The sequence below is a fragment of the Diceros bicornis genome, chromosome X (assembly GCF_020826845.1).
Source record: "Diceros bicornis minor isolate mBicDic1 chromosome X, mDicBic1.mat.cur, whole genome shotgun sequence".
Lineage (NCBI taxonomy): Eukaryota > Metazoa > Chordata > Mammalia > Perissodactyla > Rhinocerotidae > Diceros > Diceros bicornis.
Window position 1 is genome coordinate 20026339 of NC_080781.1, and position 21925 is coordinate 20048263.

The 21925-nt window shown below is 39.0% G+C and overlaps 1 protein-coding gene across 1 annotated transcript in view; it reads right to left on the bottom strand.

The window, feature by feature from the left end:
- Positions 1-1362: 1362 nt before the first annotated feature.
- The window catches only part of APOO (apolipoprotein O), a 54082-nt gene continuing 33519 nt past the window's right edge, over positions 1363-21925 (bottom strand). The window contains exons 6-9 of the mRNA XM_058535581.1: positions 19668-19759; positions 16211-16291; positions 5745-5810; positions 1363-1647 (exon numbers count right to left, since the gene is read on the bottom strand). Of these exons, the coding sequence (XP_058391564.1) occupies positions 5775-5810; positions 16211-16291; positions 19668-19759 (209 nt within the window). The 3' untranslated portion in view covers positions 1363-1647; positions 5745-5774. The remainder of the gene's footprint in view (positions 1648-5744; positions 5811-16210; positions 16292-19667; positions 19760-21925) is intronic.

Sequence of the window (21925 nt, forward strand, 5' to 3'; positions counted from 1 at the left end):
CTCCACTTCAGCGGCCCAGGGTTTGCAGGTTTGGATCCCAGGCGCGGACCCACACACCACTTATCAAGCCGTGCTGTGGCAGGCGTCCCACATATAAAGTAGAGGAACATGGGCATGGATGTTAGCCCAGGGTCAATCTTCCTCAGCAAAAAGAGAAGGATTGGCAACAAATGTCAGCTCAGGGCTAATCTTCCTCACCAAAAAAAAAAAAAAAAAAAAACACAGAATACCTTACAGTTAGGAGGCACTCAAATACCTTTTGATGAATGATCTCCAGAGCATGCTGTGGCGTGGGCCGTTTCTTCATCTTCTCTAGATTCAGCAATCTCAAGAATAAGGAAACTTGTGGAATCTCTACTTTCTGGAGGTGATACAGGAAGCCAAGCCAATGGGAAAAGCTGAAACAATAATAGAATATTTATAATGAGATTATTATAATGTAGGCACAGCTTTAATATATTTGGATGGTTGATACAGTAACACAAAAGTATTTCAGCATAAAAGGAAATAAAAGGCTTCTGGATCACTAGGGGGATTATTCTAGGGATAAATTTGCTTCAGCTCATTAATCCAGTAACAATGCTGGCACCATTCCTGCCATTTGGGCTCTATCAAGTGTATTTAACATGTGCATGTTCCATGTGTATACTGCTATCTCACCAACTGCTATCAATTCTGGAAGGTCGACAATGAGGAATTGACACTCCAAGAATACCGACAACTTTTAATTTCCAAATCTGATCGAAATTTGGAAATTCTCAATTCTCTTTCACACACTGCTCCCCTGCCATCCTTCCTGGCTGGCAGACAGGTCAAAAGAGGCTCCTACTGGTCCCACCAGCACTGGGAATACGGAGTTCAATGAGCTATGCGTTCAGGGGCCACAAAGGCAAATATAAGGCATATATACAGAGAACCAACACACACAACCACATGCCATTCCTCCACTGGCAGAGGACAGAGACTTCTTCATTATGCATCTCCCAGAGGCATTCAAGAAGCAGAAGATCTATACAAGCTGGGAGGCAACGGCACACAACAAGGGGTCACGGTCACTGTTTTCTTTTGTATGTCTTCTAATCAGTGTCAGGCAAACTGTTACTTACAAGTTTCGTTCCTTGTGCTAGCTAACGAAGCATGATCTCTCAGCTCCAGAGCCACTCTTTTCAACTCGACTCTGTTGTGGGGCTTGGACTGTGCAGATCGCCAGCTGATACTGCCCTAAGAAGAGTTAATGGTTTTCTTTCACACACACACACACACACACACACACACACACGTATACTCAGAGACACACACCACACATACACATCACACATACATGCACACAGGCACTAGATACACTTAAACTGTCACTCAATAATATCAGAAAAACAAGGAGGACAACTTTTTTTTAACTTGGAATTTTAATTATGTACATAAATAGCAACATGAGAACGAGGAGTTCTAAGGCTTGTACATGATCTCTAGGTGAAAGCATTTCAGATTAGTCCACTTGTGGTATGGCATCACCCAAGATAACAAAGAGGCCTAGTGCAGTTTTTCCCGGAGAAGAAAGCCAATTGACTACATTCAGTACTGACTTCTCTGCCATTTTTCTGTAGAAATACTGGTTTACTGTATGGAGTTTCCAATGTTTACCTATAACTGAAAGAAAAAGAAAAACATAAGTAAACTGTGCCAGAAAAAAATAAAAACAACTCTAAATTTTGGCATTTTGAAAAGTCTTTAGGTTTAAATAGAGAAACCATATCAAACATTATCATTATATGACCATGAGAATCATAATGAGACAGAGAAAACTGTAATTATTACCATTTTATAGAAGGGTAAACTGAAAACCAGAAAAGTTTTGTGTTTCATCAATACTACATTCCTATTTTCAACTGGCTGTGTATCTGAGTATAATTAAACAGATGGATGGATGAATACACAAAAAATAAATGCCTAAATGGCACAGCACACACCACATCTCTCCCCTTCTGCAAACCAAACAACTACATTTCCAACCATCTGCTGGAGGAGAGCATGACTATATCATTGTCAGTCTGACATATACCTTTCCTCACATCATCCCCTCATTCTTTTCTGGAATGAAACACACGTCAATCCAAAAATACTTCAAAGACACACCAAAGACAAACTGACTCTTCTCCAGATTGTTTTTTTCCTAATATGTAATGAATCTACCTGGCAATTAGAGGTTTATAAATATTTTAAAGGCCAGTGACTACTCACTTGATCTTTTAATATAAAAACGAAAATTCTTAAATTAAACAAGTAAACCACTAGCTCACCTTTTCTGTCTCAGTTTATTAATCTGTTTTGGACTTCTCTAAGAAGTCAACAGATTTACTGCATTGTTAAAAACTACAAACTGAAAACAACCCATATTAATAAGGATTCCATAGATCATGGTAGTCCATACTAGGAAATTATTAAGCAGCTAGAGAAGGAATGAGACAGATCTTTAAGCATCGACAGGGAAAGATGTACACAATATATTAAGTGAAAAAAGGCAAGTTCATTCATTCATTCAACACAGGTAAACCTAGCACTGTCTATGAAGTATTCTTACCAAAAAAATTGAACTTAAATCTAACTAAGACTTCAGATCCAACTATCAGTTTATGGGAAAAGCAGAGACGAGAGGAACCAAGACATAAACAGAACGACACTAAATGTGGCACTCAGCCACAGCCAGAACATGGGAGATTCTAAAGGACAAATAAGCCTGGTTTTTCAACAAATAAATGGGAAGGGAAAAATGAGGGAGAAGGAAGTATTACAGTTTAAAAGGGACTTAAGAGACCTATCATTCAAATGCAATGGGCACATCTTGTTTGGATCTTGATTCAAACAAACCAACTCTAAAAAGTTATTCATGAGACAATCAGGGAAATCTGCACATTGTCTGGATATTAGATGATATGAAGGAATTAGTGTTAATTTCTTTAGGTGTGACAATAAAATCACAAGATGTGCCCTCATGGAGCTTTCAGTGTACTTGCAAAACAATATATGAAATATGATCTCATTCTTGTAAAAAAACCAAAAGCATGTATAGATGCATGTGTGTCGGGGGGGTGGGTGTACCCCTCCCCAGGCCACCCCTACATTTACACACAGAGAAAAAAGTCTGGAATGATATACCAAACTATTAACAGAAATTAACTCTGGGAAAGTAGTAGAGGACAAAACAAGCTTTAAAAATATTTATCTAAAAAAATTTCTTCACAACAAATATGCATCACTTTTATAATTAAAAACTACATCTCCAATAGAGATCTAAAAAAAATAAAAGATGAAACTAAGGTTGTGTATACAGTAAGATGAACTCTGGCCCAGAATATTTTTGAAAAATCAAATGGATATTTATATAGTTTCCCTTTATTCCATGTCTCATTGTCCCTGTAGAGGAATATAACCATATTAAATGTAAAGTCTCTGGAAAACACATGTGGCTTCCTGGCTGCTCACCCTATAGACTCTCCTCCAATAGTACATCCATTGCACATCTGGCCCCACTCTCCAGAGATGCCAATTCTGGGTGGGGCCTAGGCCTCTGCCTTTTAACAAGCTTCCCAGGTAATTTGTTTGTATAATAAAATTTGAGAACTACTGACTTGGGGTTTCCACATGAAGGGCTGCAATGTGCAAGAGGATCTGGATTTGTTTTCTGTGACCCTTAAGGCAGGATCAGGACCATTGATTGTGTAGGAGTTACAAGGAAACATATTTTTGCTTAGTATAAGAAACAGCTTCCTAAAAATCAGAACTGCCCAAAGATGGCTGCCCTGTGGGGTGCATTTCCCATCAGCGGAGGTGAAAAGTGGGAACACACAGGGCTACAGGGGATTTATGTTTGAGGCTGGGGGTTGGGCCAGATGAACCCTCTCAAATTCTAAGACTTTCTGGGTCTCCAAAAATATGGACACAGCTTGAGAAAGAAAATCTCAAACCCAGGGCTTTCATGAATTTTAAATAGCAACGATGATTTACAATGAATGTACCAATGATTTTTTTTTTAATTTTATTATAGGGGCTGGCTCCATGGCGTAGCAGTTAAGTGTATGCGCTCTGATGCTGGCGGCCCGGGTTCGGATCCCGGGGGGCGCATCGAGGCACCGCTTGTCAGGCCATGCTGTGGCGGTGTCCCACATAAAGTGGAGGAAGATGGGCACAGATGTTAGCCCAGGGCCAGTCTTCCTCAGCAAAAAGAGGAGGATTGGCATGGATGTTAGCTCAGGGCTGATCTTCCTCACACACACAAAAAAAATTTTATTAAAAGAAAATTCACGTTCATTGCAGAAAAAATTTAAATATAGAAAGTTATACATAAGAAAAAATATAAAAATCATCCCAAATCCTACCATCCCAAGATATATACTTAAATTTTTTGTTTTATTTCCTGGTCAGTATCCTCTCCAAAACTCTATCATATTACCCTTTTTTTCCCATTTAACAATAATCGTGGGGCTGGCCCCGTGGCTTAGCGGTTAAGTGTGCGCGCTCCGCTGCTGGCGGCCCGGGTTTGGATCCCGGGTGCGCACCAACGCACCATGCTGAGGCCGTGTCCCACATACAGCAAATAGAAGGATGTGCAACTATGACATACAACTATCTACTGGGGCTTTGGGGGAAAAATAAATAAATAAAATTTAAAAAAAAACAATAATTGTGCACATGTTCCCAAGCAATTTAAATATTATTGAAAGATAATACCGTTCCTCTTTGAGGATATACCATAATTAAGCTATGTTCCTGTAGCTGAATATTTAGATTGTTTCCAAATTCAATATAATCTAATTACCAGGAAATCACAAGTGCTATTATACAATTTTTAATATACACACAAAATAATATTAATATAACTAGTGTTTTGTACTAAGCAGGTACTCAATGAGTAAATATTGAACAAATGAATGAAAATAAATGGTGAACTGCGTATAAGACCAGAAGAAATCACACTGATTTTCTGACTTCATCTGATATCATCCTAAATTTCTCTAGCCTCAGGTTACTCAATCTTTTTTTTTTTTTTTTTTTTTGGTGAGCAAGATGAGCCCTGAGTTAACATCTGGGCCAATCCTCCTCTCTTTGCTGAGGAAGACTGGCCCTGAGCTAACATCTGTGCCCATCTTCCTCTACTTTATATGTGGGATGCCGCCACAGCATGGCTTGATAAGCAGTGTGTAGGTCCGCACCTGGGATCCGAACCTGTGAACCCCAGGCCTATGAAGCAGAGGTGTGAACTTAACCACTATGCCATCAGGCTGGCCTCAGGTTACTCAATCTTTAAAGAAAGAATAATTACATCTATGAATCCTCTATGACACTTATGATAATATCTCTATATAATCTTGAGCTTCTCTACAACGGTCATTCAACAAATGTTTATTGAATGACTATTAGATGAATACAAGTGTGCTCACTATAGTGAAGTGTTGTTTGAAAAAAAAAAAACCTAAGGAATAATGGCATTTTTCAACTGTTTGAAATAGTTCTGTAGACAAATACCAAGTGTTGAGTTCTAGCTTACATAAAAAACTCAGGTACTGCTCAGGAACAAACACAATTAAATAAGTCATGGCACTTAAGCCCAGAAATTAAAGATGGAATGAAATATCATCCACATAGAGTTGAAACTACAGTAATTAATTAAATTAAATTAATTAAAGACAAGTCATTTCAGCTGGTGTTAACAATGTTAAAAATAACCACAGAGTTTTCTTGTTCTTTACCTGATTAAAATGGGCAGAGCATGGAGTATTCTACTTATTTCCAGGGGAATTCTTCACATTTCCTGGCTTATAAAACAAAAAGTAAGAATATTAATGCAGTTTGAAAAGAAATAGTGGAACAACTCAAAGTGCTCATCTTTAGTATTTGGCTGAATACAAACATTAAATATTATTATAATGCAAAGTGACCCATTTCTCAGTAAACTGAAGGAATTACTAGGCTCCTTGAGGGCTCTGCTGTACAGAGTGATTTAGGCACAGAGGAGAGCAGGAAATAAGGCCCCATTAATCTTCACTACACAGATTTGGCCAAACAGTTGATCCTATAAAAAATCAAATCAATAGTGAAAAGATTTCATTACTACTTCATGCCACTGTCATTGTTAAGGACGGTTTTACACCTACGAAAATGCTTTGTGTAGGTAACTCCACCCTGTGCATCATCTACCATAGGGGCCAAATCACAAAACATGCTTACTCTGAAAGAGGTTATAATCGAACCACACTCATTCTGCCTGGCTCCATCTGGAAACATATAATTAGGTCACGCCATCCATGAGAAGTGATGTAGGCAAGTTTCTAGTGGGAAAAGTTCACGTGCTAAAATGTTTAAGACCTTACTTTCTTTCCTATATCTTTTTAAGACTTTAATTCTGAAAACACGTTAATAAGACCTGATGTACATCAAGGATCTGAGCTTTCATGAGACAGTGATCTGCAAAACACTAGGCTGCAGTTGAGTGGGCAATGGGGCTGTGATTCTGTGGTCTAGGCTTGGTGCGGGTTCTCCTGGTAGCCTTCTCTCAGTTATCCATGGGTGAAGGAGGGGAAAGCGAGAAAGCAGAACACGTGACTAACCCTGTAATTTCAGAGCATGGTTTCTAGGCAACTTCAGGCTTACTGGAGTGGTTGAGAACTGGTCTCTAAGCACGGTGATCACACATCCTGGCTTGTCCGAGTTATGATGGTTTATACCCATTGTCCCAGCATAAATACTAGTGCCTCCTTTCACTCTCAAAAATATCCTGGTTTGGATGATAAATCATATGGTCACCCTATCTACAGACTACATCCACTTGATGACGGAGTTCTGGGGAACAAGGCCATATATATTGCTTGGTGGATCATCAAACAACACTGCTCTGAACAGAGCTCTGCAGAGATCAGTGCCTGTGTGCCTTACTCTCTTCTTCCAGAGCCACTTTCACACACACATATACACACACATAAACACAGCTCCAGAGGGCTTCTTGCTGCTGCTCTTCCAACTCGCCAAGTTCTTTCCTGGGATGAGACCCTTGCAAAACGTATCTCTTGACCTAGACTGGTCAATCCCAATTTTTGCCTGGCTAAAGGCTATTCACCCTGTAGATCAAGGCTTTCCCCTGTCCCCTGTCTGCTGCCCTTCGGTTTAGATGAGAACCTTTTATTCACATTCATAGCACCCATGTGCTTTCTGATTTGTGTAATTCTTTCATTCATGTTTGAATCCTTCACTAATATATAAGCTTCAGGAGGGCACAATGTCCCCAGGACCTTCTAGCACACAGTATTCAAACACTTGTTGAATAGAGAAATGGAATGGGGTAGAATCCAGAGATCTGATAAGCGTAAAAACAAAAAAGTTTGGGTATGTAATTAATGAAGAACAAGAAGAGATAAAAAGAGGCTTATAAAGGTAAGTGAGATAACCATGTCCAACAACTGGGTCTGTCATAAAAGCCATGTGGTTCTCTACCTAGTTAAATATATTTTAGGTCTGAATTACCTTAACATAATGCTTGTCATGTACTTCTAGTGATATGCTTATATATTCTGCTATCTATACTCACCAGCATCTCAATATCAAAAATTTAGCATTTTATATGCTAAATTCATAAGTTTTTTTATCTTTTGGACATTAAGAAAATGAGCACATAAAAACATTCTTCTGGTTGAGGAAAACAACTCTGTTGCTAGGAAATTTTTCTTGTTTGGTTACATATTACTTATAGTATAACAAAACACGACAGTCAAATATCTCACTAAAGAAATATTGAGCCCATCCACCCTGTTACATATCAGATCTCTCTTGGCAGAGATCACCATGATCTCAGAAAAAACAACATTCTGACTTCAAAAGGCAGTTCGTGATTTAGCACATGCCAGAAATTAATTTTTTTGCATTTTCAGACAAATAGTTTTATTTAAAATATTTTCTAACTCAATCATTCTCCTTATAATCTAATTTTAATACATATTCGTTTTTGTTAGTTTTTTTAGTAATTAATAAATTTTATTTAACCCAACATATCTAAGATACTATTATTTCAACATACAATTAATATAAAAATCAATCAATATAAAAATAATGACAGTTTAGATTCTTTTTATTTGTAATCATGTCTTCTAAATTTGGCATGAGTTTATGCTTACAGCACACCTCAATTCAGATTAACTACATTTCAAGTACTCAATAGCTAGTGGTTGCCATATTGGACTGCACGGGGCTAGAGAAATAAGCTAAACAGCACTATAATGGTTAGTTTTATGTGTCAACTTGGCTAGGCTATAGTAGAAAATTTATTTTCTCACCATGTCCACAAACATGAATGATAATTTCTATTGGCAAAATTGAAACATTTGTTTTAATCAAAATATTTATGTCTAATAAGAATGCACTGCCATGTGAAGGGGGATTTCCAGGCAAACCTTTGAGGTATAGCAGTCCACTGAAACATCTGAGCCCCTCACCAGTGGAATTATTTTGATTGATTACTTAACTTCTTCAAAATGCAGTTTCCTCACTTGTAAAATGGAGCTAATAATAGAACCTGCCTAACAGACTCTTCGTGAGCAGAGTTTAGTGCCCAGGGCCAAGCTCACAGCAAGCGCTCAATAAACGTTACCTACCCATCCTATATGGTAGATCACTTAACTTTTTTTGTGTGTGTGAGGAAGATCAGCCCTGAGCTAACATCCATGCTAATGCTCCTCTTTTTGCTGAGGAAGACCGGCTCTGAGCTAACATCTATTGCCAATCCTCCTCCTTTTTCTCCCCAAAGCCCCAGTAGATAGTTGTATGTTGCACATCCTTCTAGTTGCTGTATGTGGGACAGGGCCTCAGCATGGCCGGAGGAGCGGTGCGTCGGTGCGCGCCCGGGATCCGAACCCCAGTTGCCAGTAGCGGAGCGCGTGCACTTACCCGCTAAGCCACGGGGCCGGCCCTCACTTAACTTTTTTGATGAGGAAATAAAAGGTAAGGATAAATGACCTGTTAAAGACACCAATGAAATACCAGTTCACTGGATGTGGTAGGCAGAATAACGGCCCCCTAAAGGTGCCTGCATCCTAATCCTGGAACCTGTGACTGTGTTATCTTACATGGCAAAGGAGAATTAAGGTGACATTGGAATTAAGATTGTTATTCAGCTGATCTTACAATAGGGAGATTATTTTGGATTATCTGAGTGAGCCCAATAGAATCACATGGGTTCCTACAGTCTAAGAGGGAGGCAGAAGATGGCGTCAGAGAAATGGAATGTGAAAAGGACTTGACTTGCAGTGCCTGGCTTTGAAGATGGAGGAAGAAGGCTGTGAGCCAAGGAATGCTGCAGCCTCTAGAAGCTGGGAACAGCCCTCAGCTAACAGCCAGCAAAACAGACTTTGGTCCTACAATCGTAAGGAACTGAATTCTGTCAACAACCTGAATGAGCAGGGAACCGATTCTCCAGGAGCCTCCAGAAAGGAATGCTGCCCTGCTGACACCTTGATTTAGCAGCCGACTTCTGACCTACAGAGTCTAAGCTAATAAATTTGTATGACTTTCAGCCAGTAAATGTATGGCCATTTGTTATGGTAGCAATAGGAAACTAAAACACTGACAAGAGGGCTCTTAACTACTGGTTATAAGCCTTATGGCTCCATTTTCCATCCGAAAATGTTATCTTCTCAGGCAGAAACGAAAATGTGCAGTGTCACATGACATCTATCATGGCTATCACCTGCTGGGGTCTGTCCATTTTATGCGTTTCTCACACATATAAACTCATTTAATCCTCAAAACAGCCCCATGAGGTACCACCCCCATTTCCCAGGGTACTGGAGCAATTTCCCAAGGTTTCAAGGCTTACAAGGGGCTGGGGGAGAGTCTGGCACGCCCCCCGTGGAGTCCACTCTCTTGGCCACCAGGCCATGCTGCATCCTGCCTGGTCCACCTTTTCTCATACCAGAAGTGTATGCCTCTCGAAAAAGGAGATGATCTTTTGTTTTTGGTTTTTTTTTTCAGGATTTCTAACTTTTTATTTTGCTAAGTAACGATGCTTAAAAAAAAGAAAAATCATTGCCTAGTACCTTTATTTCTTAAAATTTTAAATAGCAAGAACTAGAAAGGGCACAAATTCAGAACAAATTTAGCTTTACCGAAAACCCACCACATTGTCCTTATTTTTATTTTATTATGGTAAGAACACTTAACATGAGATCTACCTTCCTGACAAATTTTTAAGTGTATGATATAGTAATGTTGACTATAGGAACGATGTTGCACAGCACATCTCTAGAACTTACTCATCTTGTCTAACTGGCACATTACACTCATTGAATAACAACTCCCCATTTCCCCCTCCCCCCAGGCCCTGGCAACCACCATTCTACTCTCTGCTTTGGTGAGTTTGACTATTTTAGATACTTCATATAAGTGGAATCATGCAGTATTTCTCCTTCTGTGACTGGCTTATTTCAAAGACGATCATTTTTAAATCAAATAACTTATGGCTAAACTTGAGTGTGTTTAGAAAGCTGAGGAATTTTGAATGGAGGAAGAGAAAGCAGGGCATATTTACTCAGGGTGGTGGCTGCTGCTTCCCTTTCATTTTCCTGCTGAGCCAGCAAGGGCCTGAACACAACTATTAAAAGCTCAGCTTCAGAAGTTCTGCTCAGTTTTCATGTTAGTAACAGGTTTATATTTCTTTATGTATTTTATTGCCCTTTAAAGAATTATTAAGATTTTCTTTTTAGTTATTGTTGGCCTTTAGCAGTCATTCTACAGTTCTTTGATAGTAACTTGCTACATTTTTTAAAAACCTAGTGAAAACTAAACATGACGTTTATTGAGACACATTGCTATGTTTGGCTAATTATAGGACAACTCCAAATGAGCCATCTGTGACTCTGGGGCCTGACACCCACAACTGGTCTCCATCTCTGATACTCAGACCTTGGGCTGGGACTATTCTGAAAGGGCTTCAGACTAGCAGTGGATAATCAATAAATAGTTTCATGCTTTTATTAAGGTCCTAGAGTCAAAAAGTGAAAACCATAATGGAAAAGATCAATAAATCTACTACATTAAGAACTTCTGATCATCAAAAGACACCAAAACTGAAAAGATAAGCCTCAAACTGGGAGAAGACACCTGCAAACATGCGACCAAAAATATTAGTATCTAGAAAAAAAATAAAGAACCCTTATAAATCATTAAGAAAGGGACAAATGATCCATACACAAAATGGCCAAAAGACATGAGTAGGCATTTCAAGAAGAAGAAACCAATAGACATGTGAAAAGATGCTCAACCTCATTAGTTATCAAGGAAATGTACATTAAAAAACAATGAGAAATTCTGGGACCATTTTGACATGCCAGACAGTGAAGAAACTATCACAGACTACTTGGGTCATGTCAAAAGGACTCAGAGCCAACTTCTACTAGCCAAAATGGGATAATTTGAACTTTAATAAAGATAAGAATTACAAAGCATTCAAATCCAAATATGTTTAAATCTACAAATTCATAACGATATTTTAAAAATTGGTGACCTTCTGAGGATGAGAGAGAACCAATTCACTATTTTGAAAACCAGAAAAATAAGAGAAAAAAATCAAGCATTTATCCTGTCTTTCCTATAACTGGGTAACTAAATAGCAGATATGGGGAAATGGTTCTTTATTAAAGTATTCCAGCTAACATGTGAAAATGAAATGACAGAAGTAGAATATCACCATTTTCCAACCCCCAGTGAATCAATGGGTCTGGACATTGAGCATCAACAGCCACAAACACCAAAATAGCAAAGCAAAAATCCAGACTTATGAGCCTACAAAGACCTACAGCCTTGCCAATGAGATCAAACATGAACCCGACTAAGCGGCTTCTGGATCTAGCTACCAATCTGCAGGAAATGCAAAGAGAGGAACATGTTCAACCACACAGTAAGTGAGCAATCAGCAAAACTCAAACTGTTGGAAACGCAAGAGGTCCAACATGGCAGGTTCTTTTAACAGATACATTGTAAGGAAAATAAAAGCATGGAAGGGGAACCTGTGACTTAAAAGGCAAAAAAAAAAAAAAAAAAAAGACTTAAAAGGCATATGAAGTCAGAAATAATAATGGGCAAGACTAGTGACAGGGATAAACACTTAGGTGATAAAGCCATAAAAAAAGCAAGGAAGTTATTACTATAAAAGTCAGGATGGTAGGCATTTTGGGACAGAGGGAGAGGACTGTGATTGGGCTAGGCTACATGGAGGGGCTTCTGGAGTTACTGGCAAAGTTCTAGTTTTTTGTCCTAGCTGATGGTTACAAGAGTGTTGCCTTATAATAATTCACTCAGCTACAAAAAAAAATAAAATAAATTAAAAAGTTGTCAAAGGAAAGCACATTATTGGGGCAACTGGAGAAATCTAAATATGGACTGTATATTAGGTAATGTTTATGTAAATAATGAAATGTTAACATTCCTGAGTATGATAAGGGTCTTGTGATCATATTAGTGAATGTCCATGTTCTTTGGAAATACATGAAGAATTACATACGGGTAAAAAGTGCAATGATGTCTACAACTAACTCTCAAATGGTTCAGAAAAATAAAATACACGTGTGTGAGCACCCACGCGTGTGTAAAAAGATAGACAAGGCAAATGTAGCAAAATGTTAATTGGTGAATCTAAGTGAAGGGTATATTCATTGTACTATTCCTGCAACTGTTCTGTAGTTTTGAAATTTTTTCAAAATAAAAATTGGGGAATAAAGTAAAACCACATACACATATACACACACACACACTACAACGAAAAACTATTTTAAAGCCAAAAGACTGGCCAAAATGGAAACAACCACTTTGGAAAACTACTTGGCGTCCTCTAGTAAAACTGATACTGCAGACCCTATGAACCAGGAATCTCGGCCTAAAAAAACTCTTAATTAACCAAGACACATGTACAAAAATGCTCACAGCTTTGTGTGCAACAACAATATACTGAAAATCACCCAACTAGCCATCAACACAGGTATTTTCCCACAAAGAAATATTCTACAGCAGTGAAAATGAATTAAACTACAGCCATACATAGCCCATAAATATAATGTTAAGGGAACAAAACAATAAATATAGTAAGACTCCATCTAGATAAACTCTATATATTTATTTATATATATTTGATATATTTATACTATAAAGGCAAAAAACAGGCAAGCTCAACTACAATGGTCTAGAATACATATGTATGTGGTTAAACTACAAGAAAAGTTAGGGAATGAAAAACACAAAATTCTGGATAGTGGTTCTCTCTGGGTCTCAAGATGGAGGGGCCCATGGAGACCTTGGAAGGCATTGGTAATTTCCTATTTTTAAAGGTGAATGATTGGTTGGTCCTTATATTGTTGGATTTTTTTTTTTTTTGTGAGGAAGATCAGCCCTGAGCTAACATCCATGCTAATCCTCCTCTTTCTTTGCTGAGGAAGATCGGCTCTGAGCTAACATCTATTGCCAATCCTCCTCCTTTTTTTCCCCAAAGTCCCAGTAGATAGTTGTATGCCATAGTTGCACATCCTTCTAGTTGCTGTATGTGGGACACAGCCTCAGCATGGCCGGAGAAGCGGTGCGTCGGTGCGCGCCCGGGATCCGAACCTGGGCCGCCAGTAGCAGAGCGCATGCACTTAACCGCTAAGCCACGGGGCCGGCCCATATTGTTGGATTTTAAACTGTGTGTGTATAATCTGTTCTTTTATCTCAAAAAAACCCAAACTCTAGACCATACTATGATGACAATATTTCTGGACACATCTATCTTTGCTTCACAGTTCTGACAAAGAGTTCATTTTAGCTGAAGCAGATAAATTCCTCTTAACTGACCAATGACAATGACAGACTGAAAGATCACTTCATCCAAATTTTATTGGTAGAAGACTCAGTGCAAACATGTAGAATTAATTCCGAAAAGGGATGTAGCAGAGCAGAAAAATGCCCCAGGCTTATTTAGGGTCTTTGAGAGTAATACAGCTCCATAGGACATAATATAATTGAGAACTGAGCCATCATTCACACCACTTAAAATTTCAGGGCCCAGTTTTAAACACAAAGTCCACAAATTTCTTTGACTATTTACAACCAACCAAAACCATGTACATCTGTTACATCATTATCGTACAAACAATCATGAACTAGATTGCACTTAATTGAGACTGGTAATTGAAGCTTGACTTGAAAACCAATTTCCAAACAAGCTAAGAAACAAACAAAAATCTCCTCCATGAAGTGGCCTCCAATTCCCTTTAAACAGACAGCTCTTGGGCTGCAAAAGATTCCTGTTCCAGGGCAGCTTAAATCTTTGTTCTCATTAACAAAACAAAAGCAAAAAAACCTGCTGAAACTCAAAAAATCCAACAAGAAAGGGGTAGGGGAATCAACAAAAAACGATGGCATTTCACTATCAAATAATTCCTGAAATCTAAATATATCATATCTTGAATTAATAGGGCCTTCTGCTATTTTTCATTTAAAACTTGTGCTAAATGTTTATGTAGTCAACATCAATTTTATTACCTTCTATTGAGAACAGACAGCTGTCAGGAAAATTATGCCTTGAGAGTAAACAAATGGAAGAACACTAAGTTCTCAATGACTCTGAAGAGAGCAAGGACATAGAAGACTGGAGAAAGAAATGCAGACCAACCATGAGCTAGACATCTTTACTATCTCACTCCCTAAAGACTCGCATATAAATTTGAGCAGATTTAATATCTAATGTTCTCAAATTACCATAAAATGCTGGCCTGTTTAACTTGCATTCCAACCACAGCCCCGTTGCTTCTGTACTGGGCTGAATTCTCAGAGCAGAGAAAGCTATTTCCAAGTGAGAGGCTCCGGGGGACCCCCTTGGCTTTGGTGTGCAGGCGTCTGCCCAACACCACAATGAGCACTCAGAGGCTCCCAGAGGACCCCCCATGGCTTTCGTGTGCATTGGTCTGCACTGACACCACAGTGAGCACTCAGAACTGAGGCTGAGTTTCACTTTCCACATTTCTTTCTAGAGCTGTGTATAGCTTTCCTGACATTCTGTTTCCTTTCCCATATAAAATTCAGTGTGGACTTAAGGGATTTTTTTAAACAGGAAAGAAAGCTTCCAAAGAAAATGTCAGAGAAATGAAAATAAAACTATGAGTGTTTATTCTTTAAAAGGGATTGCCAAAGGGCACTTGATATTAATACAGAACTTCCTACTCAAGAGCTAGTTTAAGCAGGCTCGATAGAAACCAATTGCTTTAGAAACCACCAGTACAAAAATTAGTCGAGATTTCACTGAAAGATTATTTATGTAAATAATGAGGAGGGCTTATAATTTATTCTACAATGTTACTTCCAAATTATAGTTCAAAATTCTTGATTTTAATTTTGAGATATTTATATTTAAGAGTATTTTGATTTGAGATGACAGGAGTCAAAACGAACTTCCTTCAATCTATGATGTAGAAGGTGTTAATATAAGAACCCTAATTCTTCCTTAGCAAGCTGTGCCTGTGAGTGCTTGGAGGAGACCTGATGCCTTGTTCTGTACTCATTCTTCCTTATCAGAGGAAAGAGAGAATGTTCCAGCAAACATGGGCAACATCCAGTCAGCTATGTGGCTATGAGAAGATATGAAAGATGACATCTCCTTACAATTACACAATCTCCTCTCTCTGTCGCTTGTCCACTAGTCAGCACAGAGAATGTGGCCTATAGCTGGTGGCTGCTCCCTAACATGCCATGGTTCACGTCTTTAACTGGGCCAAGAAGGCTAGGGGATGAACAGATGCAGTACTGATAAAGCAAAGAATGGAGCTTATGATAAGTGAACTAGCAAGAGGAGTCTTGGTTGTCTTTTGCCTGGGAGCATTGTATGTTCCCTTTGAATCCAGTTTTGATAAAACTTTCAGATTATATGCTATACTTTGAGCAAATTATAATACAGTGGAAATTATGGTCTAAGACTGCAGTGGAATGCATTTTATGGTCACCACATATTCAGCCCTCCTGATAACAACCAAATGCACAGAAGTTCTATTGCTCCTCCAGTAAAGGCCACCAGAGAATCTGAGCTAGAGGTGAAACAAAAAACAAACAGAAAAAGCAAGATCAAGCAACAGGGTTATCAACAATTTTATAAAACCCTAGAGAAACTACATATTTAAAGCAAAAGGAAAATAATGAAAAAGATTTTTCTTACCTTTTGAAAGTTCTCCTTCCACAAATCTTCTACGACTATGTATCCTCGTAAACCCCAGTCATATAATTTCTCCCCACTGACCTTGAAACAAAATATAAAAGATCCATTGCTATTCTATACATGACTGGTAAGGAGGAGAATTTTCCATTTTCCTTTTTCCTGTTTCCAAAAGAACTGAATTAAAGCATATAACAACTACTATAGCAGAACATACACATTAAAACCATAAAACGTAAGCAAATAAAAATATAGTAAGAATTATAAGAAGAAAAAATAGTTTGATTGTGTATAGTTATTGTTTAAAATAATTTGCCATAAATTACAGGTGTATATTTCAAACTTTCATAATTTCAAGGGAAAAAAAGGTAGGAGATTATTGCTGATATGGGAAATTCCTGAAAATCATATACAGAAAGAAGGCTTCCACCGATCACATTTAGCACATAACAGCCAATCAAGTCACATCTGCCAAGCTGAAAATCAGTCATTCATTTTAGGGGCCTAGGTAAAATATAGGTGAACCAATGAAAATGTTCTCATTTTTCCCAGGTCCCCCAAAACATAAAGTCTTTGAGTGTCTATAGGGATTTTGCCTCCTGATCCAAAATCCTTCCTACAACATCCTGAGAGGGAGGCCACAGGGTGAGAGAATATTTTGGGGTCAGGGAGTTCACTATCTTAAAATGCACTTGTCCACCTTTAGCTAGCTGGCTTTAATTGTTGGAAACATTTTTTTTTAAGTATTGAGCTTTCTTTAAAAAAATGCTTCCAGTAATTTGCATTCATTGGTTCTACTTATGACAAAGAATGTTAATTACTCTTCCACATGACAGTACTTCAGAATTTCTGAAAGCAGTTATTATTCTCTTCTTAATTTTTATAATAATTTATCTACTATAGCATTTTAGTTTACAAAGTACTTTCACATGAATCACCTCTATTTTATATAACAACCCTGTGCGGTAAGTAGGCAAAGATTATAAGGGAATAGTCAGAAGCCAAGTGACTTGTCTAAGGTCACAGTGCTAGTAAATCCAGTGGTCACTGCAACATGTTGGTTTCTTACAAGTTATATTCTTCCAGTTGCTCCAACTGTTCTTAAAATATGATATGATTCCTTGGACCCATCAGTAGACATATTGAGTATTTACCATATGGCACTGTTCTCGGTGTTTTAAATTTCTGAGAGGAAAATAACATTCACCATCACTTTAAGGGTTTTCTTACAGTGCTTTTATCCAAACGCTACTGAACAGAAAACAGAACGTAAGCGGTTAAGTGGCTTGTCCAAGGTCAGGGTATTCATTAAAAAAAAAAACTGAAACTGGGAAATAGGAACTAAACGACACAAACAATATCAGAAAATCTCTTTCACTCACTAATGTTTGCTTTGTTTTATTGTGGGAAAATATAATTTACCATTTTAACCAGTTTTAGGTATATAATTCAGTGGCATTAAGTACATTCACAATCTTATGCAAGCATCACCACCATCCATCCATTTCCAGAACTTTTTCATCACCCCAAACAGATCACTAATGTTTTATATTTAGTGAAAATAAAGTTAATTGTTTTTCTCTGGCTTACTCTAAGTACAAAACAAAAGACAAAACTCCTCCCTCCTGACTTTAAACATAAATTAGAATACAACTCAGATTTGCATCCTATTTTCTTGGTTGTGAAAACAAAAGATCTTTTGCAACATATGCTGTGGCACATAAGATAAAAAAGACCTCTACTCAGGGGGCAGCCACATATGCTTCTCAACCAGCAGCCAAGCCCACCCTCCCCACACTATCCATTTACTATCTAAACCATAACAGACTGAGATGATGTTTATTTTTATGATCTCAGGGCAGGCAGACGTGATTCACAGTTCCTGAGCTGGGGTTGAAGCAGGCAAAGGAATGTTAACTGTTTGCCTCCAGGACTGCTATAAACAATGTCAGGCCCATGCTAGAAAGATCTTACTGGCTTTTGCCACCAAATCCATTAATTTTCCACAGCTGGAGCCACTGGACTCCCACCTACCACTGCAGCGCAATCCAGGAGTCTAGACTCAATCCTGTCACGAAGACTCCAGAGAGCAGAGCCCAACTGGTGACAGCACTACTGCTCCTTCTACGACTGAGTTTCTGGGTGATATGGCAGTTCTGGCAACTGGGTTCCTGTCTTCATAAGCTTTCCAGGACCTCAAAACCTAGAGTCTGCCTTGCTCTTGACAGTTTTCCAAGGGACTCTATGTCTAGTGTCCCACTAAGTCCAGACACCACTACCCTGAGGGAGTCTAGTCTTCATCAGTGGGTCTCAAACACCATGAGCATTAAAATCCCCTGGACGGCTTGCTAAAACACAGATTGCTGGCCCTTAACCCTCAGAGTGTCTGAGTTAGCGGACTCAGGTCTGGGTCTGGGTTGGGGCCTGTGAATTTGCATTTCTAACAAGCTCCCAGGTGATCCTGATGCTGCTGGTCCAAGGACCACACTGTGAGAACTGCTGGTCCAGCTGTTATGGACTGAACTGGGTCCTCCAAAATTCATATGTTGAAGCCCTAACCCACAATGTCACTGTATTTGGAGACAAGGCCTTTAAAGAGGTAATTAAGATTAAATGAGGTCATAAGGGTGGGGCTCTAATCCAATATGACTGGTGTCATTAGGAGGATGTGCTCGCACAGTGAAAAGGTCATGTGAGGACACAGTGAGAAGGTGGCCATATGCAAGCCAAGGAGAGAGGCCTCAGGAGAAACCAAACCTGGCACCTTGATCTTGGACTTCCAGCCTCCAGAACTGTCAGAAAATAAATTTCTGTTGTTTAACAGAAACAGTCCGTGTACATAGTCTGTGGTACTTTGTTACAGCAGCTCGAGCAGACTAATACAATAGCTTTACCCATGTTGTCTGCAAGTGTGTTCTCCTACTTGCCAGGATGCCATCAAGCTGAGGCCTGAAGAGTAATAAAGGGGCAGCCAACTGAGAGCCCCGAGAAGGGTGTTCCCAGCAGAGGGGACTGCACTTCTCGAAGTCCCCAGCAGGGAAAGCAAGGCTGACACCAGGAGGAGGGAGAAGGCACAGAGGGCAAGAGCACAGCCTATGCCTGCAACTCCAGGGAGGGGAGATTGTGACCAGATACGCCCAAACTGAGAATGATCCATAACTATCAGCTTTGGAATCTGAGTCTCTAGATTTTCATGTAAATATGCAAAAAAAAGGTATTTTAAATTTTCTTTGACTAACATTCAAATTAGAGTGAATCCTCTGAATACTGACATGATTGGAAGGAGGGCCAGAACTGAAGTCCATAGCGGAGAAAAATATTTAAATTTACTGTAGTTCATCTATACACGCAAACAAATTTTAGTCTGGTGTTATAAAAGCTGCAAAATAAAATTAAGCAGTAAACTCATACATACATAAGCAAGAATGAGGGACATCCTAGCTTATCGGGTCTAACTTACCTGGACAAATACAATAGCTTGTTGTGGATAATAAAGAGAGGCAGCTAATCCCATGAAACCAGGTGGATATACCAGCTTCTTTATTTTTGAACCTATTAAATAAAAGGTTGTGGACACTATCAGATGATTCATTATCTTCACCATCACAACTTCCCTTGTATATCTAACACTGAATAAGACTTCTTTGGTCCTACATTGACAGAGAATGTGCCTAATAATATCACATGCACCAAAAAGGACCACCACATTTTCATAGCTTTAGTGAGATACAATTCACACAACTGACCCATTTAAAGTATACAATTCAATGACTTTTAGTGTATTCACAGAGGTGTGGGAACACCACCACAATCAATTTTAGAATATTTTCATCACCCCAAAAAGAAACCCCACATCCATTAGCAGTTGCCTCTCAATTCCCTCATCACCCCCAGCCCTAGGGAACCAACCACAGATCTACCTTCTATCTCTATGGATTTGCCTACTCGGGACATTCCATATAAATGGAATTATATAATATGTGGTCCTTTGTGACTGGCTTCTTTCATCAGCACAATGTTTTCAAGAGAACCACCATTTCTAAGGGAGCAGAAAAAAAGATTGTTTTGAAAATAAAACCACACACTATTTTGGCTTCTAAGGTTGTTGTTGTTTTTTTGTGTGTGTGAGGAAGATCAGCCCTGAGCTAACATCCATGCCAATCCTCCTCTTTTTGCTGAGGAAGATTGGCCTTGGGCTAACATCCGTGCCCATCTTCCTCCACTTTATATGGGGTGCCACCACAGCATGGCCTGACAAGCAGTGCGTCAGTGGGCGCTCGGGATCCGAACCCTGGGCCGCCAGCAGCGGAGCACGCGCACTTAACCGCTACGCCACGCGGCTGGCCCCAGGTTTCTAAGGTTTATGTAAGGTTATGTTAAGTAAACCAGTTTCCTATTTAAATACTAAACACAAGCATTCTTCTCTTCTCCTTTCTAATACCCCATAAAAATAACAGTAAAAGAATAAAATACAGAAAATAAACCTACAATGAAGAGAAAATGTGTAGAGGTGCTATTAGCAAATAAGAAGTGTCAATCAATTTTCAGAAAATGGAGAGTGGATGGAAGCAAGAGGACACACAGCCTTTAAGTCCTAGGGAGGGGCTGCAGCAGAGGAGGGAGCAGAACGGCCCCAGCAGCCCAGAGATGGCAGGGACTGTGGAGGAGGATTAGGCAACAAGGGATTAAGACAGGGGGACAAATGCAAGTCCTATGCACGGACCAGGTGATCCTCTCCTTCCTCCACGCCATCTCAGGGCAAAACTGCTTGTGGCCAGGCAGTCTCTCCAGGCCAAATTTTAAAAAGGGGGCAGGGTATCTCTAAAGAAATGCCATGGTTTTCTGCTGAGAATCAAGATAGCTTGTGTGTGTATGTGTGTGTGCACACACGTGTATTAGTGCCCAAGAGTACAGCCTTCCTCACACGGGCACCAGGTGTAGGCACCTCCTATATAAGGTCAATTCCTGTCCAGCTCACTGAGGTAGAACCTGCCTGCCAGCAAGCCTCATCTATGCACAAAATGTTCTTATTAGTATTTTAATCGCTTTGTTCTTAAACATGACTGGACAGCCAAGGATCACTAGTCCTTTGAAGAACACCTGTGACATAAAAGAGAAAGATCAAGACAAGTAAGAAGGGAAAAAATGACCCCATAATAAACAGAAGAACTTAAAAAGAAAACTAAACCTGTTATTAAGTATCACTGAATAAATTCAAGAAGCTACTACAGTAAAAGAAAAAAGCGTTCTATGAAAAAGGAACATTCAGAGAACAAAAAAAAACGAGTTCTTGGAAAGGACCAAAGTCAAAAAAATCAAGAAGAATAAAATAATCAAGAAAATACAAGAGACATATAGGGTCAGTTTAAATGACTCAATCGCTAATTAATATGAGTTCAGGAAGGAAAAAGTATTGAGAGTAAATTTTCAAAGAAATACAAGATAGATTATCTTCCTACAGCTGAAGGTTGCAAGCCACCAAAATGCCCAACCAAGGAATGAAAACATCTATATGTAGTCACAGCACCATGGAAGTTCAGAACACTGAAGATTAAGAGACAATCCTCCAAGCTTCCAGGAAAAAAAAAAATGACTCACTTCAGAAGGAACGAGCATTCAGACTGGCTACTGACTCTCATATCTTTAATGCCAGATGCTAGAAGACATGACCTTCAAAGTTTTGATGGAAAACAAATTCTACACCCAACCAAACTATCA